The sequence below is a fragment of the Oryctolagus cuniculus genome, chromosome 4 (genome assembly GCF_051225735.1).
Source record: "Oryctolagus cuniculus isolate XC-2025 breed Fujian yellow rabbit chromosome 4, ASM5122573v1, whole genome shotgun sequence".
Classification (NCBI taxonomy): domain Eukaryota; kingdom Metazoa; phylum Chordata; class Mammalia; order Lagomorpha; family Leporidae; genus Oryctolagus; species Oryctolagus cuniculus.
In genome coordinates, this window is record NC_142870.1 from 168,759,428 (window position 1) to 168,781,935 (window position 22,508).

Genomic DNA, 22,508 nt, shown 5'->3' on the forward strand with positions numbered 1-22,508 from the left:
GCAGTGGTTAGGACTCCGTTTGAGATTCCCGCATCTCATGTCAGAGTCCCTGAGTCCGGGTCCTGATTCCAGCTTCCCGCTAAGGCACACCCTGGGAGCAGCAGGTGACGACTCAAGGACTTGGGCCCCTGCTACTCACACGGGAGAACTGGCCTGCGTTCCTGGCTCCTGGTTTTGGCCTGGTCCAGCCCTAACTGCTGTGGGCATTTGGGGAGTGAGTCACAGGTAGAAGATGTTTCTCCATCAGTCTCTCTCTGTCTACGCCTTTAAAATACATTTAAAAATTATTTTTTTAAAGATTTATTTATTTAAAAGTCAGAGTTACAGAGAGAGACAGAGAGAGAGAGAGAGAGAGAGAGAAAGTCTTTCATCCGCTGGTTCACTTCCCAAATGGCTACAATGAATGGAGCTGGGCCAGGCTGAAGCCAGGAGCCTGGAGCTTCATCCAGGTCTCCCATGCAGGTGCAGGGGCCCAGGGACTTGTGCCATCCTCCCCTGCTTTCCCAGGCTTGTTAGCAGGGACCTAGATAGGAAGCGGAGCAGCCAGGACTCAAACCAGCGTCCATTTGGGACTTACCTGCTGTGCCATAGCCCCAAATAATTTTTAAAGATTAAAAAAAATACACTCAGAATCACTGACGGATGCTCCTTCGTCTTCTCCCCCTGAGCCTGTAGACGTCTGAGTGTCCTACAGGCTACACTGCTGACGTCCCTGGCACTTCCTATTTCCGTCTCTCCAGAAACAGGTGTGGGGTGCCACACTCATCTTTTTTTTTTTTTTTTTTTTTTTTTTGACAGGCAGAGTTAGACAGTGAGAGAGACAAAGGTCTTCCTTCCATTGGTTCACCCCCACTAATGGCCGCTACAGCCAGCGCTGCACTGATCCGAAGCCAGGAGCCAGGTGCTTCTCCTGGTCTCCCATGGGGTGCAGGGCCCAAGCACTTGGGCCATCCTCCACTGCACTCCCGGGCCACAGCAGAGAGCTGGCCTGGAAGAGGGGCAACCGGGACAGAATCCAGTGCCCCAACCGTTCCACTGGACATGCTGGCTCTTCAGATGGAATGCCACACTCTCTAGTCTAGAAAGTTCTTCACGGACTTTTCCAGGTGGCATAAACTGTCACGGAAAAAGGTCGCCCGTGGCTTTGGCAAGCATCTCAGCCACGTCGTCAGACCCAGACTCCACAGGGCCCTGTGCCTGCCCTGTGCCTGTCCTGTGCCTGCCCTGTCCCCGCTGTCTCCAGATGGCTTCTGCAGTCTGAATCTGCTTCTGGCAGGAAGCGTGCTTATGCTCGGGTGCGGCTTTGGAAGGCACTGGACGGGTGTGTCCCACAATCTGTGTATCTGGCCCCGTCTCTGGGCTGACAAAGATTCTCTCCTTTGTCCAACACTAGTCAGGCTTCCCAGAGTCCTGTGCGTGAGGAGGCCTGACCTTGGGCTTCTCTCGCTGACCTTGATCACAGCTGGAGCGAAACCCCTGCCCCTGTGATTATCAGACCACCCCTGTGTCTTATCACCCTGACCTGGCCCCAACAACCTGATCATCTTGGACGTTTCTTCTTAGTGATTTTCCATCCCCTGACTGTGCCGGCCTGCGGCACAATGAACTGGGTTTTCCTGAAACAGAGAGTGGGAATGCGGGGACAAGGACACAAAGAATGGAGCCAAGACAAGTCCTGATCAAGGCTCGTTTATTGAACAAATCCAGTAGTATTTAAACATGACCAGTTGTTTACAAGAAGGAGCACAAAAGATTTACATATCAAAAAGGCTTTTAAGGTTACAATAAAACACTTCGGTGATAAATGCAGGTTTCAGGTGTGACTGATTATCTATATTATCTCTTGTGAGAGGTTTAGGTTCTTCCTGCCTCTTCCCTAGCCCAATAGTCTGTGCCTGGGAAGTCTCCATTCATATGTTTAAGTGTAAACAAAGGGAGTGACTACCTGTGGCTGCCCACACCTGACCCCCATGCTACCCCTTGGCTATGAATCCCCTCACCCAACTCTCTCCCACTGTGAGATCCTGCTAGCAGTGGACGCTATGCCCATCACCCAGACCCCTTGGAGTCTGCCTTAGCCCTCCCTCAGCAAGTGTGGGGATTACAGTTCCCCTCAACGGAGTGAACGCTGTCAGCTCCTCCCATAGATTGAGCAAGAGGAGCAGCTTGGCCAGGCCAGCAATGTCTAGCAAGCTGAGAGCACCCAGGACCCGAGACCTGAGTTCTTCAGTGGAAACCGTCAGCAGAGTTTGCACACTGAGATTTGCTGACCCTCTCTCCTCAAAAGCCACACCACTCCTGGGCAGTTGCATTAGCCTCACCCGGTCCCAACCCCACCCCCCACACCTTAAACCAAGTTCCTGTTAAGTCCAATGTAGCGCAGGCGTCGGTGTGGACAGAGCCCCTGCACCAGGCCCTAACAGATCACTCGAGCCAACGTGCCGCCGTGCCAAGTCAAACCTGAGTTGTTTATCTGACCTCCAAAGAGGTGGGAGGGAGAGGCAATGGCCAAGTCCCGAAACTGCCCGGCTTGAGCAAGCACGATAAGGAAACTCCGCCCGCTTTAACCTTCACAAGGAGAGGCTGCAGAAGAACCCCGCGCTGGCCGATCTGCGTTCCTCGTTCTCGCTCAAGCCACCAAGTGTCCTGTGAGGACAGCACAGAGCCTTCCTCGTATCTTTACGCTGGATGTTGCCAGACCGTGGATCACTGACAGAAGCCCATTCGATCTTCAAACTAATTTCGTTGTCATTTTGCCTTTTGAGGCTCTCAATTCTAAACCCCTTTCTACCCAGCCTTCCCCTCTCGGAGCCACTGCCCAAGCTCTGTGCGGGTGGTGGGTGGTTCTCACCTTGGGGAACGGTGACTTTGCCTTTCCCTGGTGACACTAAGGGAGGCTGCACTAAGAGAAGTCACCTAGTACAAGAACAACTTGGGGCATCTGGTCCACCGAGGGTTCTGGTAAACTGTAACCCAGGCAGGTGCAGCTGGGAGACCTTGTGCCAAGACCCTCCTTTCTGGGGGGCCGCCCTGCCTCTGCCCAGCTCTCCTGCGACTTCTCCCCACAAATCGCGGTCCCGCCGCTGCAAATGCTCCCAAAGACCGGTCTCTCTTGCAGAAATCAGCTGCCCTGTGCCCTCCGTCAGCTGTCTCTGCAGGCAGAGTCCCCAAAGCCAGATCTAGAAACTCAAGGCAGAGTCTGCTCAGAAACTCCGTCCCTCGGCCAGGACGTGCCCGGTGACCGCATCTGCTACAAGGCTGGGCAGAGACGGGATTTTGCGATTTTGTGTTCCTAGCATCGCCGCCACACACCCACACACACACACACACACACACACACACACACACTCAGTGCAAATACCTGTTAAGTGAGTAAACAAACATACTCCTGTCGTAACTGCTAGGGGAAGTGCTTCAGGAACTCTTGGCTCCCTGCAGGGAATCAACTTCCTATCTAAAAGCTGCTGGGGAGAGGCGTGGCCATCTCCCCCCTCCCCTTTCAGGATGGGGCAGGAATCTCTAGAACCCACCTCTTGGGAAAGTGTAACCTGCTGGGAGGAAAACTGCCAAGAAACAGCTTGATGCTGTAGCGCCATCAGGTGAGCAAGGTGGATTTGGAGCAGCAAGGTCACTGGTTTCATCAGATTGGGGGTTTTTGGCTTTTTGTTTTTTCTGTTTGAGAAACAGGAGTGGGGGGCCTCCCATTGTTACAGCCCCTCTCCCGCTGGAGATTAAAGGAATCAGTTGGAGGGAATGCTACAGACTCCCTCCTGCTTGCTAGCCAAGGGCCTCCCTGACTTAGGAACCGGTTCCCCACCTGCCATAGTTGCGTACCTGAGATAAGGCCCGGTGAGCCTCCTGAAACTGCCAGGTCAGGCTATAATTTACTGGCTCCTGCACCATAAACCTGTCCTACCTTGCGCTTGTGATTTGCTAATCCCTGAGGGCCTAAGATAAGAGTGTGCACCCCGAAACTCCTCAAAACTGCCTCATTACTGCCTTGCTAAATTTAGGGCATAAAAATAGGGAAAGACCTATAGGAGGAGCAGAGCCTGTCTCTGGAGACACGAGTCCGGTCAAGCCCGCATGCATAAGTAAACAGTGCCTTTGTAACACCATTAGCAATAGCTGCAGCTAGGCCAGACTGAGGAAGCCATGAGGCTGGAACTCAGTCCAGGTCTCCCATGAATGTGGCAGGCACCCTACTACTTGAGACATCACCACCTCCTCCAGGGCCTGCCTTGGGAAGATGGAGCCAGGGGCCGGAAACCAGGAGCTGAACCCCGGGACTCTGATGTGGGCTGTGAGCTTCTTAACTACTGGGCTAAACGGAGCCCTGGTAATCTGTGCACGCTGACCGGAGGTGTGGGCCTGGGAGGAGTGGGCGTGATCACCCACAGGGAGGCACGCCCTGGCTCTCTGCACATGGCTCATGCGAAAGATGCCAACGGCTGGTTCTCTGACATTTGTATTTTTGGCAAAGGCAGCAAACTTGGGTTTCTCTGCTGAAGCGAGAAGGGTAAGACTGTGGTGGCCACACAGAGCCGAGGGTGACATGGTCTCTAGTGACAAGCCGGAAAGGTCCTTGTTCTTTTTTTTTTTTCTTTTTTTTCTTTTTTTGACAGGCAGAGTGGACAGTGAGAGAGAGAGACAGAGAGAAAGGTCTTCCTTTGCCGTTGGTTCACCCTCCAATGGCCACCGCGGCCGGCACGCTGCAGCCGGCGCACCGCGCCGATCCGATGGCAGGAGCCAGGAGCCAGGTGCTTTTCCTGGTCTCCCATGGGGTGCAGGGCCCAAGCACTTGGGCCATCCTCCACTGCACTCCCTGGCCACAGCAGAGAGCTGGCCTGGAAGAGGGGCAACCGGGACAGAATCCGGCGCCCCAACCGGGACTAGAACCCGGTGTGCCGGCGCCGCTAGGCAGAGGATTAGCCTAGTGAGCCGCGGCGCCGGCCCAGGTCCTTGTTCTTCATTAACAACAGCACAGAGCAGGCACTTGGCTCAGGCGCTCAGGCGTTGTCACGCCAGACACCCGCTTTCCATATCAGAGAGCCTGGGTTCAAGTCTCTGCTTCATTTCCAATTAATTCCAGCTTCCCGCTAAAGCGTGCCCTGGGAGGCAGTGGTATAACCGTAATAAACAGCTTCTTTTCCTTTTCCTTCTTTTCACATTTTTTAAAAAATTTTATTTGAAAGGCAGAGTTACAGAGAGAAAGACAGAGAGAGGTCTTCCATCTGCTGGTTCATTCCCCAAATAGCTGCAACAAGCTGGGGCTGGGCCAGGCTGAAGCCAGGAGCCAAGAGCTTCCTCTGGGTCTCCCACGTGGGACCAGGGGCCCAAGCACTTGGGCCATCTTCTACTGCTTTCCCAGGCCATAGCAGAGAGCTGGATCAGCTGGCAAAAGAGATACCAGGACTGCAGACAGCAGCTTAACCCCTAAGCCACAGCCCCAGTCCCTGTATTTTCTGTAACAAAAGCCAGCCACTGATATCGTGCCTACTCCTGTGAATAGTAACATCTGCATAAGAATTTCAGGAGCCCCTCCCTCCCAGGGGAGGTGATTTGGCATGGTGGACTTTGGCCCAGTTCACCGAGGAGCCTCCGCCAGTTGACCCTGAGCCCCAGTGTCCAGAGGCCCCCACCAGGTGGATGCCCTGGACCTCCCCATAGGCGCTGAGTGGACCCTCATCAGAACAAAGGCTGAACACCTGCACAGCTGCCAATGGAACAGACTCATTGTTTTATGTCTAACCCCACCCTGCAACTATCTCTGTCCCTTTAAAAACTCCTCTTTGGGGGGAGGGAGGTCGGCGCTGTGGCATACCGGTTAAGACACCACCTGCAGTGCCAGCACGGGCGCTGGTTCGAGTCACGGCTGCTCCACTTCCAATCCAGCTCTCTGCTATGGCCTGGGAAAGCAGAAGATGGCCCAAGTGCTTGGGCCCTGCACCCACGTGGGAGACCTGGAAGAAGCTCCTGGCTCCTGGCTTCGGATCAGCTCAGCTCTGGCCATTGCGGCCAATTGGGGAGTGAACCAGCGGATGGAAGACCTCTCTCTCTCTCTTTCTCTCTGCCTCTGCCTCTCTGTAACTCTGCCTTTCAAATAAATAAATAAATCTTTAAAAAAACATATGGTCTTAATATTTTCAAAATTCACCAAAATAACTCAAACAGGCAAATAACTGGAAATGAGGAAAGAAAAGACTTAAGGAAGGAGGATGACTAATAAAAGAGAACATTTCAGACAGAAATTACAAAGAAAATGGAAAGGAACTCCTTCTTGAATAACAAAGGCAAAACTATTTCTAGACTTGCAAAACATCAATTCAGATGCAAAGGGCACAGCAGGCTCGGGACCGGGCTACAGTCCTGAAATTCCAGAGCACTGAGGGTAAAAAAGAGGATCCTACAACTCCAGAGAGAGAGGAGAAGGAAAACCCTAGGGATCACAGGCAGAGAGAGTGCAGGGGCTTCAAACCGTTCATGGAAAGTGAGTATCACGAAAAATGATGCTGGCAATTCAAAATGTTTTGCACCAAAACGAACTTATCTTTTAATTCCACTTGCCATGAGCTTTTGGAAGCACTGTCTCGCGTTACTGAAGAATCCATTCTTATTCCTGACTCATAGCCCAGGTCAGAGGTAGAATCCGGGGCTGTAAGTACAGCTCTGCAAACATCTTCATGGAGTTTGACTCAAGAGTTCCAGGGGGCAGCTGAGGTCCCTGCATCACATCTGCATCCCAGCATGGGGAGGAGGGAGAGACCTATCAGATGCTGGTTCTGTGGGACACAACCTGGCCGTGGAGAGTGTAATTTCAACTCGCACCCCACTCACCAGAAAGCATTGCAAGGCCAGCCTCCAACGAGGCTGCAGGGCAGGTGCTCTTTTGCTAAAGAAAAAAAAAATGGGTATTGTAAGACAGAGGCCTGTGCCACAGACAGGAATTAAAGGACCTGTCTTCCTTCACAGCCCCACTGGACACTGCCTGGGAGGGAAGGGGCGTGTACCCTATCGTGAATGCCATACGGCTCCAATCCCAAAGGTGGGGTCCACAAAGACCTGGACATGCCCCTAGAAGCTTCTGGAAGTTCTTGAGTGGTGTGTTCTAATTAACACGGGGCAGTTCAAGAGAAAGGAACACCTGGATTCCGGGAAGTAGGCCTGGGGTGGGAGGGAGGCTAGGGGAAAATCTAACACACTGGATCACTGGCAGCAAACTACCACCGGGAATATTCTAGGTCCAACGCAGCAAGTGGAGAAAGAACTTTAAGGATAAACAGGTGAAAAACACATGAACTTTAAAAGATGGCAACTACTAGGGCCGGCATTGTGGTGCAGCGGGTTCAGCCAGCAACACCTGGCATCGCATGAGTTCTGGGTTCAAGTCCTGCTAACGCGCTTGGGAAAGCAGTGGAAGGGGGCCCAAGTGCTGGGGCCCCTGCACCCACGTGGGAGACCCAGATGGAGTTCCAGGCTCCTGGCTTCAGCCTGGCCCAGTCCCGGTGGTTGTAGCCATTTGGGGAGTGAACCAGCAGATGGAAGATCTCACCCTCTTCAGCCTGTCTGTCACTGTCTTTCAAATAAATAAGTAAATCTTTAAAAATAAAAAAATAAATAAATGAAAAGTTTAAAAAGGCAATTACTAAGTTAGGAGAAATCTGGGGAAAAAGTACACAGGAGGGAATGTTTACATATTCAGGACACTCTCTGGCATTATGCTAAATGTATGTTCATGGCATATTAATGAAAACAGATTACTGAACAAACCCAGAACCGTGATACAACTGTATGAAGCCCAAGGGGTGTGGGGGAGGGGACGTGTGTATGGGAGTGGGGTTCCTGTTAAAGAGGCCAATTGTCAAATACCATTACAGGCTTCCTGAATTATACAGGAATCAGGAAGCAGCAGAAAATTCAACTCTATTCAGAGTAAGGGAACTACAATGGAAATAGCTCAGCCTACCAGGCTGGTGAGACCGAGCGTGAGAACGCGCTCTCTGGACAAGGCTGCGGGGAAGCCGGCAGGCTCCTGCTTTGCTGGTACTAGAGACTGGCCTGATTCCTGATGAGGGCCATCTGGCCGCATCTCTCAACATGACAAACACGTACACCCTGTGACCCAGCACTTCCCACTATGGAAATTTATCTTACAGACACATGCAAAGTAACATCTGTGTGTGTTTATGGACTACAGTGTGTTTTGTAAAAAGAAATACTGGAAATAATGAAAACGTCCATCCGTTTAACAAATAAAGAGGACGCTATGTTCATCCAGGCTGCCGTGACATAGAACCGTAACTGCGTGGCTTGGGCAACCAATGCTTATCTCCCCCCAGTTCAGTTCTCACACAAGTGTGGAACCAGGGTGCCAGCAGCATTATACGTTTTTCCTTTTTTAAAGATTAATTTACTTTTTATTTATTCAAAAGGCCAAGTTACAGAGAGACACAGAAAGACACTGTTTACTCCCCAGATGCCCACAATGGCCAGGGTTGGGCCAGGCTGCAGCCAGGAACCAGGAACTCCATCCAGGACTCCTGTGTGAGTGGCAGAGATCCAAGTACTTGAGCTACCACCTGCTGTTTCCCCAAGTAAGCAGCCGCAGGAGGCTGGATTAGAAGTGGAGCAGCCAGAACTTGAGCCACGCACTCTGATACGGCATCTCAAACACTTAGCTAGTGCACCACAATGCTGGCCCTCATCTTCTAAAACACTTCTTAATCTACTTTGCTTTTTAATCTCAGAGAGAGAGAGAGAGAGAGAGAGAGAGAGATCTGTCTTTTGGCTCACTGCCCAAGTGCCTGCAACAGCCAAGGCTGGAACAGGCCTACGCCAGGAGCCTGGAACTCAACACAGATTTCTCACATGGATAGCAGGAACCCAGCGTCCAGGGTCACCCATCACCTGCTCCCTTCCAGGGTGCACATAAGCAGGAAGCTGGGACTAGGAGCAGAGCCAGGACTTGAACCTTGGTGCTCTGAAATGGAACACAGGTGTCCTAAGTGGCATCTTAACCATTGAGCCAAAAGCCCACCCCTGCATATTCGTTATGTTTCATTTTAGAAGTACGTGAGATGTTGGGGCTGGCACTGTGGCCTCAGCCTGTGGCACCGGCATCCCATATGGGCACCGGTTCGTGTCCTGGCTGCTCCTTTTCTGATCCAACTTTCTGCTATGGCCTGGGAAAGCAGTAGAAGGTGGCCCAAGTCCTTAGGCCCCTGCACCCACGTGGGAGACCTGGAAGAAGCTCCTGGCTCCTGGCTTCGGATAAGCACAGCTCCAGCCATTACAGCCAACTGGGGAGTGAACCAGCAGATAGAAGACCTCTGTGTCTCTCCCGCTCTCTGCAACTCTACTTCTCTAATAAATAAAGAAAATCTTTTTTAAAAAAAGAAATATGTGAAATGTACTACTAATGTAAAAGGGTTTTCAAAAAAACAAAAGCAGCATAAAGTCATTATGCAGAAATATGGACGTAAACATGAGAGGAAGCAGCAGAAATGGCTGGAAGGGTTGTTTCTCGGAGGGGCAGCTGGGGAGTTCAGTGTTACTTAGTCCTAGATCACTGTAAGACCCTGTGTATGTGTTCAGTGTTACTTAGTCCTAGATCACTGTAAGGCCCTGTGTATGTGTTCAGTGTTACTTAGTCCTAGATCACTGTAAGGCCCTGTGTATGTGTTCAGTGTTACTTAGTCCTAGATCACTGTAAGGCCCTGTGTATGTGTTACTTTGACTTCAAAAAGTTTAGAGATCCGCAACAAAGTAGTTGTAACTGGAAAACTTTATACTTAGTGAAATAAGCCAGTCCCAAAAGGACAAACACCATGTATCCTCCGGATCTGTGGTAACTAACAGAGTGCCCAAGGCAAGCTATAGAAGTGAAATTGACACTTTGAGATGTAATGACCTTGAACAGCCCTTGTCTCAAGGGTTGAGGAAGGCTTTTTTTCCCCACACTATTTGTTGAACTCTTTACGTAGTATAAGGTTAATCTTACATGCATAAAGTTAATTGAAAATAGATCTTAGTAAAAAACAAGAATGGGAATAGGAGAGGGAGGAGGAAGAGGGTGGGAGTGTGGGCAGGAGAGCAGATAGGGTGGGGAGGATCATTGTGTTCCTAAACTTATACTTATGAAATGCATGAAGTTTGTATACCTTAAATAAAAATTTTTGGAGAAAAAAAATTTTTTATTAAAAGTTTAGAGAAAAAAGTTATGGAAAGGGACCAAGCTTATATCTGATGAAGTGATATTGTGAGGGCTAAACACGTATCATGCATTGGAAAGCAGCCTAAAGGGGCTGGCATTGTGGCGTAGTAGGTAAAGCACCCTCTGCGATGCTGGCATCCCACATGGGCGCCGGCTTGTGTCCCGGCTGCTCCACTTCCGATCCAGCTCCCTGCTAGAGGCCAGGGAAAAGCAGCAGAAGACGGCCCAACTGCCTGGGCCCCTGCCATCTGCAGGGAAGACCTGGATGGAGCTCCAGGCTCCTGGCTTTAGCTATTGTGGGCATATGGGGAGTGAACTACTAAGTGGAAGATCTCTCTCTCTGTTGCTCTGCCTTTCTAATAGATAAACAAATACTTTTTAAAAATCCAGAGGTCACCTTTCACTCTTCCCCTCCGTTACCCTGCAGACCCCACAGTTGTCAGCTGCAGCTCTGGGCCTGGCAGGTTCTCTCATCAGCTGCCTGCTGCTTAACCGACTGTTCTCGCTGCTTCCAGTTAAAAGACCAAGCTCACCCTATCACTCCAAGCTAAGCTCTCAATACTGCGCCACCACCTTCCAAATACAATCCAAACCTCTATGACAGGAGCCCGCCTTAGCCAGCCCCTACCCACCTATATGCCTCATCTGCCTCTACCTCTTGCTCTACTCCCAAATGGAATGACATTTCGGTTTCTCAAAGGAACCCGATGCCTATTTCTCTTTTGCCTCTGAACCTTCACCTTTGCTGTTCCTTCTGCCACACACACTCTCCCCACAGTGAACTCCCCTCTCACCCTTCCTTCAGTCTAGAGATCTTTTCTCCAGAAAGTCCTGCCTGGCACGCTGGGTGCGGGCTGGCACCTTTCTTGTCTGTCCCCAGAGTCCGTCAGCACAGCATCAAGTTGGCTCTAACTGAAGGCACCTGCTAGCATGTCAGGTCCTGTTATCCAGATGCGAATCCCCCAAGGGCAGGGACTTTGCAGGCTCCCACACTGGAGCCCCAGCTCCTGGAACACAATAGGAGTGTCTACAGAATAAACCAATGGACTAGTCTCAAATAAAAACCAAGTTCAGGCTGACACTTGACTTTTCATCAAGTAGAAACTCTGACTAAATCTCTCCACCTGTGGCTGGGCTATGGCACAGTGCACTAAGCTGCACATCCCATAGGGGTGCCAGTCTGAGTCCCAGCTGCTCCACTTCCCATCCAGCTCCCTGCTAATGCTCCTGGGAAAGCAGCAGAAGATGAACCAAATACTTGGGTCCCTGCACCCACATGGGAGACTCAGAGGAAGCTCCTGGCTTCGGCCTCGACCAGCCCTGGTCATTGAGGCCATTTGGGGAATGAACCAGCAGATGGAAGACCTCTCTCTGTGTCTCCCTCTCTCTCTGTAACTCTGCCTTTCAAATAAATAAATAAGTCATAAAAAAAATCTCTGCCCTTCTCTGAAAAGGTACAATACGAAGTCTGGTGATTTCATCCTTACAACTCCAAAGTGTCCAGGCGGTCCAAGCCGGCTGGCGTGCCAGATCTGATGGAGTGTATCCAGCGCTAGGATCGGAGCTGGGTTCTACCTGAAGGTAGGCTGTGGGGGTGGCTTTCAAAGACACAGAAGAGCCTCCAGATCTCAGCTGGAAGGACTGGTGAGGAGGCGCAGCTGCTGGACAGAACCTGGTACGCAGACAGCCTCACTGGTTTAATCAACTCTGACACCTGCGGCTGCAGGGGGCTGCTGTTCCCCTCGGCTCTGACAAGCGGCCACACGTGCCTTTCATCCAGCGAGATTCTATTTCCGAGCAAATGGGATAAAAGCCCATGGAACTTCCCAGAAGGAGGCATTGTTTTCTTCAGCCCGAAGTCTGCAATTTCTCACTCGACTGTCAATGGCAATGTTGAAGACTGGTGATTTCACCTTCAGCCGCTGTCCCCAGAACAAACGTCACCCCAGCGTCTGCACAGGGCACAGTTAGGAAGCAAAGCCGTGGCCAGTGTAGGAAAATGGCTAAAACAAAATGTTTCTCCAGAGTGTGTCGCACCTGAAATAACTTAATCAGTATCAGCCTGTGAAGAAGTTCTCCGTGCTAGAGAGAACTAAGACTTCGGGAGAGTTTTCAGAAAAACTAGATTTCTTAGTTTTAAGTTTTCGTTATGTACATATACCTCTCTGAAATTATTTATTTGAGAATGAGAGAGAGGAGAGGAGGGGAGGGGAGAGGAGAGGAGAGAAGGGGGCAGGGGAGAGGAGAGGAGGGGATGGGATGGGATGAGAGGGGAGAGGAGGGGAGGGGGAGATTGAGGGGGTGGGGGGTAGAGAGATTGCCCATGAACTGGTTCACTTCCCAAATGCTTGCAAAGCTAGGTAGGACTTGGCTGGCCTAAAGCCAGGATCCAAGAACCCAATGCAGCTCTCTCATGTGGGTATCAGGAAACCAACATCCTTGCCGCCTCCCAGGGTGCACATTAGCAAGCACCTGGAATTGGGAATGGAGCCGGGACTCAAACCCAGGCACTGTGATGTAGATGTGAAAGGCCCAAGCACTGTTAACCACTACACCAAACACCCACCTCCAAAAATACCTTCGATCTATAAGATCCCTAAGTCTGGGGTTGGCGCTGTGGCATAGTAAGCTAAGCCTCTGCCTGCACTGCTGGCATCCTTTATGGGGGCCAGTTCGTGTCCCCGGCTGCTCCTCTTCAGACCCAGCGCTCTGCTTATGGCCTGGGAAAGCAGTGCGGGATGGCCCAAGTGCTTGGACCCCTGCACCCACATGGGAGGCCCAGGGGGAGCTCCTGGCTCGGGATCCGCTTGAATCCATCTGGGGAGTGAACCAGCAGATGGAAGACCTTTCTCTCCGTCTCTCCCTCTCTCTGTCTGTAACTCTACCTTTCAAATAAATAAATAAAATCTTTAAAAAGAGCCTGGGAGCTATTCCCAAAATTTTTGTACAACAAATCAATATGAAATAAATGCATTTCGATTCCTGTTAAAGATGGCACACATGCTGGCTTGTTCCTCCTCTGGGGCTGTGGACAAAAGTGGTGTCAGCCAGGTTTCTCCAGGGTAAGGTTCCTCTTCCCTCCTCTGTACGGAGACTTTGAGGCCAATGAATTCCTGTCCCACAGGACACTTGCACCACTACGCTTAGCACCCAGTGTTGGCTACCCAGAGACGCCCACCCTCCCTCCGATATTCCTGTGTGGAAGCTTGTTCACTTCTCTAAATCATTATAGACTCATGGATTTCACGTATTCAAGGAGATCCATTAGTAGTGTTTATTTTGATGCTTGTGTTGATGCAGACCTGGCCAGTGGGAAGTCCTTAAATTTATTTTTAAATATTTATATATTTATTTATTTGAAAGGCAGAGTGACAGAGAGGAAAAAAAAAAAAAGAGCCAGCCAGACAGAGGTCATCCATCCACTGGTTCACTCTCAGATGGTCAAAACAGCCAGGTCTCAGGCAAGCTGAAGCCAGGAGCCCGGAACTCCATCCTGGTCTCCCATGTGGGTGCAGGGGTCCGACTACTTGGGCCATCATCTGTTGCTTTCCCAAGTGCATTAGCAGGGAGCTGGGTCAGCAGCAGAGCAGGCAAGACTCAAACCAGAGCTTCAGTTGGGATCTGGCATTGCAGGCAGCAGTTTAACCCTCCATGCCAAACCACCAGTCCCTATCCATTCTTTTTTTTTTTTTTTTTTTTTTTTTTTTTAGATTTATTTATTTATTTGAAAGTCAGAGTTACACAGAGAAAGAAGGAAAGGCAGAGAGAGAGGGGTCTTCCATCCAGTGGTTCACTCCCCAATTGGCCACAACAGCTGGAGCTGTGCCAATCCAAAGCCAGGAGCCAGGAGCTTCTTCCGGGTCTCCCACAACGGGTGCAGGGCCCCAAGCACTTGGGCCATCTTCTACTGCTTTCCCAGGCCATAGCAGAGAGCTGGATTGGAAGTGGAGCAGCCAGGACTTGACCAGGCGCCCACATGGGATGCTGGCATCACAGGCGGCAGCTTTACCCACTATACCACAGCACCGGCCCCCCATTTATTTTTTAACCACCAAACACAGGACCCTGCTATTTAACCTGAGGTGCTATGTTCCCTGAATAGAACTCTAGGGGCGCTCTCATACCTGTTTGCTACATTGTTGCTTTCGGTTCCTTAAACACAGAGGTTCCCCTGTGCCTCTGTGCCTGTGTGCTGGCTGTCTCCTGCCCAGAGTTCTCTTCTGCACATCTTCCTACCATTGGCTCCTTCCATGCATTCAAGTGTCCCCCACTCAGGGTCTTTCTGCTTCCTACTGCTTTTATTTTGAGAGACAGAGACAGAGACAGAGAGAGCTCCCATCTGCTGGTTCAATCCCCAAACACCCACAATTGCCCAGTTGGGCTGAAGCCAGGAGCCAAGAACTCCATCCCGGTCTCCCATGTGGGAGACTACATGAGCCATCACCTGCTGCCTCCCAGGGTGTGCACTAGCAGGAAGCTGGCACTGGGAGCTGAGTCGGACCCTCTGATACGGGATGCAGGCAGTGCCCCTGCCCCTTCTGTCTTCTGGATCTGTCCCTGTCTACTACTGCCTCCTTCCTCTGACTACTTCAATATGTTCCGGCCTCCCCCACTTGATTTAAAACACACACACAAACACTAAAATTACTTCCTTTCCCATGTTGGCTTTGCCTCTCCCTTACCACATGTTCCTGTCTTCTGGTCAAACTTCCAGAAAGCATTGCCTACTGCCATGGGGTGAATGTCTGTGGCCCCTTCCAAGTTCACGTTGACCTGTAATCCCCAAAGCAAGAGCATTAGGAAGCGCAGCCTTTATATGATTAAGTCATGACCATGGCACCCTCATTAATGGAGTCCATGCCTTCACAAAAGATCATTTATTATTTATTCAAAAGGCAGAGTAACACACATACACAGAGAGCGAGAGAGAGATACAGAGCTTCCATCTGCCGGCTCACTCCCCAAATGCCCACAACAGCCAGGACTGGGCCTGGGCAGGGGCCAGGAGGAGGAGCAGCCTAGTGGTGCTGCAGGTTAAGCCACCACCTGCGAAGCTGGCTGCTCTCTTCCAACCCAGCTCCTTGCTAAATGTGCCTTGGAAGGCAGCGAAGAAGATGCTCCAAGTTCGTGGGCCCCTGCCACCCATGTGGGAGACCTTGATGGATTCTTGGCTTCAGCCTTGCCCAGCCCTTGGGTATTTCAGCCATTTGAGGAGTGAACCAGGGGATGGAAGATTGGTCTTCTCTCTGTGTCCCTCTGTCTTTCAAACAAATAAGTAATCTTTCAAGAAAAACAAGGTGGAGGCAGCACTCAATCCTAGGCGCTCTGATACATGATGCTCCCATCGGGGCTTAACTCTTTGCTAAACACCTGCCCCGGAACTAGTGTCTTTATACAAGGCTGGAGGGGACTAGCCAAGCCCTTCACGCCCTTCTACTCCCCTTCCATGGGAGGGCCAGCCAGGAGATCCTCACCAAACCCCACAAGCTGGTACCCTGGCTTTAGACTTCCCAGCCTCCATCATGGTAAGAAGTTTCTGTTCTTCCTACGTGACTCAGTCTCCGGTGCTTTGTCACAGCAGCAGAGGGACACAGCTACACGTTTTCAAGCTCCGTGTCTCTGCCTTCCATGGAAACCTCCACCCATCGCAAGCTGAGCCTGCGCCTGCCCCCAAACCAAAAGGCAACTGCTCTCAGGTTTTGCACAGAATGGAAAAACAGTCCTCCTCCAAGACTTCCACCTCTCAGATAACAGCTCTTAGGAACACCAGTCTGCAATGTACTCCCTGCACACGCTCACGGGGCGGGGTGCATCTCCTGCTAGCCGTGGAGATCCGCTCCAGGCCTTATCTTACTCGCCCAATCTCAAACCCCCGTGATCACCCCATCTCGAAAGGCTTTCTCCAGAACCATGGTTCCCCCTAGTACCCCTGCTGCTTCTCTCTCAGCCCCCTCCCACTTGACACCTAGTCCACGGCAGAGTCCCGTCCTGCTGTCTGCCTTCCTTCCTTGACCCACTTCCTTCAGCGACCTCATTCACTTTCATTCAATATTTATTGAGTGTCCAATCTGTGGCCAGCTTTGTTTCAGCAACCGACATCCATCCTGTTGGCCAGACAGGAAAGCGGGGGTCACGCCAGGCACTCCCCTGTCTCCCAGCTCTCAGCACAAGGAGAAGGCAGCCTCTCCCCAAGACCTCCGTTTAGTAGCTACGCCAAAGTGGTTACAGTATATGCTAACTGCAGAATGAACAAGTATGCTCCCTCCACCATGCCCACAAACCTGTATCTGTGCTTATCTCGTCCTCAATGGTTTCACTACACCAGGCTCCCTAGTGAAATGAAGTGACTTCAAAAGGTTACCTTTTAGCTCATTTCTCCCACGAACTCTTTGAAGTACCCTCCTCTATTTAATTTGCTTGTTTCTGAGCCAACAGAAATGGGATCCTACTTTGCCTGCTCCTGCAATTCATTTTATTCTCTCAACATCACGTGTGTGCATCTGACCTACTTAGCCTTAGCTTTGATCTCAGTGGCTGGTCCTGGCACAACGTGTCGTGCACGTCAGGTGCTCAGCGGACACCGCAGGACGGTGCTGGGCCCGGTACGTCCACAGCATAGTCAGGCAGCCCCGATGAGGCAGGTGTAATTGTTCCATTTAGGAATGAGCGTGTTCAGATGAGGTATAAGTTTCCGGGGAAAGGCCAAAAAGTCAAGTGCATCACTTAGTGCAAATCTCCGCCGTGCACAGCTACCAGCCAACAGCACCACCTCATCACATAATTTGACAAGCGCGTTTTGTAAGGCAAACGCAGGAAGAATTAACACAGCTTGACCACTGAACCGATATTCCTGCATATGCATCTCCGCATTGCTGCAAACCAAGAGAGAGGGAGCAGACAGAGGCCCTGCCTCCCCCAGTCCTGTAAGTATTTCCTTAATTAACACAGACGGTGGAGGCGAAAACAGTAATCAGCTAATCCTCGGGCCATCAGACCAGCAGGCCCAGGTCTTTCACAGCTACCAAGGTATCTGCTTTGTCCGTCTCCACTGATGGATGTTTCAGGGTTGGTACCCGTCATCTCCTGAACTCAAAGAAATCCTGGCACCGGCACCCCAGGGGTTTCTGATGTGGCTGATAGGGGCTGGAGCTGGGCGGGGGCGGGGCGGGGCTGGGCTAGGCCTCCACTGCGCAGCAGTTTGCCAAGTATTCTGTCCTCCTGCGGCGCGCCTGGCTCGGCGCCTACAAGTTAAAGCTTGATCTGCCGGGAAGAGGGGAAAAGGTGGCGCCCGGAGCACTAACGCCAACCGGGAGAAGTCAAAGAGCGCAGTGCCAGAGGGAGCAAGGCCCGCAGGCCAGAGGCGAGGGACCACGCCCGCTGCCTTGCACCTGTCTATGGGACTCCGGTTAGAAAAAGCTTCAACCCAGGAGTGGGTGGGTCCAGTGCAACCCAGTCCCCAAGGCCTCAGGAACTCCCAGGTCACGATCAAGCGCAAGGCCGCCAAGGCTGTGTGGGGTGGGCCCTCGGCGCTCCGCCCCAGGTCCACTCCACGTTAGAGGCAACCCAGGAGCCACGCTCACCTCCAAACCGCAGTGCGGAGCTCTTCCCGCGCTGGGGGACCCGCTGGGGGCGGGCTCAGGCCCTGGGCGCCCCGGGGAGGGGGCGGAGCGCACGAGCGGCGCAGCAAACTGGCGACTCCGGCCTGCACGTGGCGCAGGCAGGAGAGGCCGCCCAGGGATGCGCCGGCCACGGGGCGCGGACTACAAGTCCCGACAGGCCTCGGGCAGGGGCCGGGCGTGCGCAGTGGGTCCTGGGAGGGGCGGGGCGGGGCCTCCCGGCTGTCAGCTGTGGCCCCAGGCGCCCGGGCGGGGGTGGCCGCGGCCATTGGCAGAGAGGAGCCGGCGGGCGGGCAGGCGGGCCAGGCGGAGCGGCTGGGGAGGCGCGGCCCGGGCTGCTGCATTCGGCCTGGCCATGGCAGCGGCACCCCTGAAAGTGTGCATCGTGGGATCGGGAAACTGGTGAGCGGCAGCGGACGCGCGCACGAGCTCCGCCCCCAGGAAGCCGCTGTCTCCGGGGGCGCACCGGGCGGCGTGGGCACCGGGCACCGCGCGCGCGGGCGACCTCGCGGCCAGGCTGGGCACCGTGCGCCCGGGGGGAGGCCGCGCCGGGGCCCCGGCTCGGGAGGGGCTGGGCGGGCGCGCCCGCGGGGGGCCACCTGTCTGCGCCCGGGCCACCTGCCCGCCACGCCCGCGTGTTTGGCGCGGCCGGCGTTGCCTGCTAAGGCCAGGCTCTCGGGGTCCTGGGAACGTGGTATCCGGAAGCAAAGCCAAGTTCAGCAGGCCGCGCTGCTACGGGCGTCGCGGATTCCCCGGGGAGGCGTTTGCGGTGCTGTGTGTCCCCGCCGGGCTCGGTGGGACTTGACCGGGAAGAGAGCGCGTGGTGCCCCGGGCTCTGGCCAGCGCTTCGCAGATGGCAGCCCTGTGGGTGCCCTTCCCGGGGGGATTCCTGGTGTTGGGGAGGAAGGCAGAATATGGCATCTGGCATTTGCAGCCCGTTTTTGCTTTGCGCGCACTCTTTCTCACCCTGGGTGAGGGCCTGACATAGAATAGCTGGGCGGGACCCTGTCCTGTAATGGCTTGTGCCCACTTGTCCTTTCCCGAGGCTTGGCATGCCCCACAGTTGGGTCTTCTAGGAGTCCTGTGGCAGGTACTCGAGGTACTTAGTGCTAGGAAGTGCATCTCGCGGCAAACCTTCCCTGGTGCCTCAGCAAAGCAAGGGCCCCCTCCCCGCGCGCCTGGCGCCCACACTGTAGTGACTTGTCAGGTGCTCTGTCTCTACTCCCCACCCGGCTTTGGAGAAGAGCACCTGCCCTCCGGCCTGACGCTGGCTAAGTAAATGCTACACGAATGTCCAAAAACTAGTTTTTAAGATTTATTTATTTATTTGAGAGGCAGAGTAGAGAGGTCTTCCATCCGCTGGTTCACTCTCCAAATAGCCACTGCTGCTGGAGCTGGGCTGATCTGGAGCCAAGAGCCAGGAGCTTCTTCCGGGTCTCCAACATGGGCGCAGGGGCCCAAGGACTTGGGCCATCTTCTGCCGCTTTCCCCAGGCCACAGCAGAGAGCTGGATCGGAAGAGGAGCAGCTGGGACTAGAACCGGTGCCCATATGGGATGCTGGCGCCCCTGGTGGAGGCTTAAGTTACTAAGCCACAGCGCTGGTCCCTGAAAACTAGTTTTTAAAACTGTATTTGATTAGGTAATACATCCAGGCATTAAAAAAAAAAAAAAAAGGCAAACAGTGCCAAAAAATACAGGGAAACATTTCCCATCTGCATTTGTCCCCCTACGTACCTCCTGGAGGACAGCCTGTTAGTAACTGCTCTGTGCTTTCTGGAGGAATTCCACCAGACCCAAGCAAACGGTTCCCCAGATTCCTGTAAACAACTACTAGTTTGGACTCCAGGGTTTTACGCACTTTTCTGTAAGCTGCTTTTTTCAACCCGTGAAAGAGCGTTTCGCACAGCAGTTCATGGACTTGGTCCCCGTCCACTGCAGAGCTTCATTTACACTCAAAGCTTGGCTCTGCCCCGGGGACCCCAAGGTCACTCGAGTGAGGTGTCAGCTGCCCAGTTGGCCGTGTCCCTGGAAAAGCGCTTGTTCTTCTAACTATAGTTTCCTCTTCTGTAAAATCCCACAGATGCCACCCCTGTCCTCCTCTGCCAGGGGCAGCAGCTTGGCCACACTGCGTTTGAGTCAGAGCAGTGGAGGGGACCCCCTGCCTGCTTCCCCGGGGATGTGGCTGCTGCATGCTCACGTGCTCTGCTGTTTTCTTGGCCCACTGCAGCCCCGAGACATGGGGTAAAACTTGGCCAGTGAGGCTGAGGCAGAGCGATTGAGAAACGTGCCGGTGGTTTGGGCTGGCTGCCTGGCTCCGCTAATTATGGCATCAGCTGGGAAGGGTTGCGTCTTCTCGGTCACTGCCATGGGTGCAGAGGCGCTTCAGTCCTAGACAGCAGAGCACAGGCTCCCCAGAGAGACGTGGAAACTGAGCGCAGCCCGAGGGGCGGGGGTGCACTTCTGGCCCAGTGGACCCCATGGAGGTACTGAGGTCTTTCTAGGTAGCCAGCCACCAGTGGCTCCAATCCCTGCCCTTAAGCCACATACCTCCGGGTCTGAGAATGCATAGGGGCATGGAAGATCAAAAGAAATACAAAGTCTGAGATGAGATGGCACCTTTTACACAGCGCTCCTGCAAGTCTGGTGGCAAGATCAGGTGCATGGGTGTTACCCCTGAAGCTACACTCACCGAATCCCATTCCTGAGGGCGGGACAGACAGATTGCCCTCCCCCAAGGTCCTTTAACCTTCTGCTGATTTTAGAACGACTCACCAAGAGGTAGACCTGCCCTTCCGGATTGCCCCCCCCCCCCCCCCCCGCCAGGAATGTCAAGTTGCTTAAGCAATATTTACTCTTGGGATTTCGACATCGCCCAGGCTGCTCATGAAGATGGGGTGTTGTCGCTTTGAAGCTCAGAGGTGAAAGGTACTCCAGCCCTCGGTGAGTGTCTCGCCAGTGTTGCCTGTCTCACCTGTCGTCCGCTTCTCTGAAGCTGGCTGGCTGGCTTGCCAGGCACCTGGGCGGGAAAGGAAGAGGGTTATGTAACGTGCCGTTGTCGCGGCCCTTGGCGAACCTTCTTTGCCCCGGAAAGGCCAGAGGGAGGAGGAGGCCTGAGGAGGTGCCCTTGGCATCGACCTGAGCCCTGCTTTGCTGGGGTGGGGGCTTCCTAACCTGCATGACTTCTCAGGCTGTGTCTGTGCCTTGTGCCTTGGGGAAAAAAAAAACAAAAGCCAAACCAGAGGGGAACCAGGTTTCCTTACCAGTGTCTTGGGAGGGTAATCCACACACAGCCCAAATCCAGGTCAAGAACTAAGACCATGGGACCTGATTGGCAGGGAAGCGAGCGTCCAGACACACAGCCCGAGCCACCTGTGGGAGTCCCGCTGCCCGGGCCGCGCTTGGCAGCCCACCTCTCTGTTGCTTACAGCACCGGTCTTGCTGTCGGGGATTACGGTTAGGATTACGGGAGCTGATCCGGGGCGTGTGCGTGGTGACGAGCACCCCGTGAGCGTCAGCCGCTGCTCTCATTGGTTTCCCCATCCTTGTCCAGAGCCTTTATTAAGGCACGCAATGCACTGGTTTGGAGTCAGGCCAACCTGGTGGAGGATGGGGGAGAAGACAAAACCCCCGTGGAGAGACTGAGGTGTGGCTGGAGCACTGCCCATCTCGTCTCAGCTTCTATCACCCCTCAGCCAGACGCTTGCTCCGAGACTAAAGACCAGGGAGAGCTTTTGCCCACTTCGCGTGGACAACCGTAGCTGCGTGTGGGCCTCGTCTGCTCGGGCTCCTGGTGCCGGTGCTCTGTGCTGTTCAGTCCCTGTTGTGACCTGGCTGCTTCCTGGCTCCTCTGGGGCCAGGCGTAGTCCCTTCCCTGTGCGCGGTGGCGCCATCTGCCCTCGGCTTTGGGAGCTGCATGCAGACTTGCGTGAGGAATGGGCTGGCATATTCAAGGTTCCCCCGTGCACCAGGGTGAGAAGATTTGTGCAATTAGAAAGAAAAAGGATACTTCGGCAGCAGTGTGTATCATTCCCCCACCTGCTTGGTATAAAAACCACCAGTACTAGGGCCAGCGCTGTGGCATAGCAGGTAAAGCCACTGCCTGCAGTGCCAGCATCCCATGGGAGTGCCAGTTCAGGTCCTGGCTGCTCCTTTTCTAGTCCAGCTCTCTGCTGTGGCCTGGGAAAGCAGTGGAAGATGGCCCAAGTGCTTGGGCCCCTGCACCCACATGGGAGACCCAGAAGAAGCTCCTGGCATTGGATTAGTACAGCTCCAGCCATTGCAGTCATCTGGAGAGTGAACCAGTGGATGAAAGACCTCCTTCTCTCTCTCTCTCTTTGTCTCTCTCCCTCTCTCTCCCTCCCTCCCTCTCCCCCTCCTTCTCTTTCTTCTTTCTTGTTTGAAAGGGAGAGTGAGAGATCTTGCATCTCCCAGTCAATCCTCAAGTGGATGCAACCTCAGGCTGAAGCTAGGTACCAGGAACTCCATCTGAGTCTCCCACGTGAGTGGCAGGGGCCCAAGCACTTAGGCCATCATCTGCTGCTTCTAAGGTGCACTAGCAAGGAAGCTGGATTGGAAGCAGAGCAGCCAGGACTCGAACCTGTGCTGTCACATGGGAACGGCTGGTGTGCGTGGCAGCTTAACCCACTGCGCCGCAATGCCCACCCCAGCCTTGCACCTC

General features: G+C 53.3%; 1 protein-coding gene and 2 long non-coding RNA genes across 6 annotated transcripts in view; 1 reads left to right on the forward strand and 2 right to left on the reverse strand.

Moving 5' to 3' along the window:
- Window positions 1–5,147: 5,147 nt before the first annotated feature.
- Window positions 5,148–17,968, reverse strand: LOC138843062 (uncharacterized). The gene is made up of 3 exons (XR_016232922.1): window positions 17,794–17,968; window positions 14,896–14,986; window positions 5,148–5,394 (listed from the first exon to the last, which is right to left on the reverse strand). It is a non-coding gene; the product is annotated as an uncharacterized LOC138843062 (long non-coding RNA).
- Window positions 17,969–18,039: 71 nt separating this feature from the next.
- The window catches only part of GPD1L (glycerol-3-phosphate dehydrogenase 1 like), a 47,629-nt gene continuing 43,160 nt past the window's right edge, over window positions 18,040–22,508 (forward strand). For 2 of the 3 annotated variants that reach the window (XM_051858917.3, XM_051858916.3), the window contains exon 1: window positions 18,052–18,231. In XM_051858917.3, the coding sequence (XP_051714877.1) occupies window positions 18,185–18,231 (47 nt within the window). In that variant the 5' untranslated portion in view covers window positions 18,052–18,184. Of the gene's footprint in view, window positions 18,232–22,508 lie in introns of all 3 variants that reach the window. The other variant, XM_051858915.3, reaches the window with a different exon arrangement.
- On the reverse strand, window positions 19,135–20,571 carry LOC138849410 (uncharacterized). 2 transcript variants are annotated; one of them, XR_016232920.1, is made up of 2 exons: window positions 20,447–20,571; window positions 19,135–19,442 (listed from the first exon to the last, which is right to left on the reverse strand). It is a non-coding gene; the product is annotated as an uncharacterized LOC138849410 (long non-coding RNA). The 2 variants fall into 2 exon arrangements; XR_016232921.1 differs by lacking the exon at window positions 20,447–20,571 and adding an exon at window positions 19,565–19,811.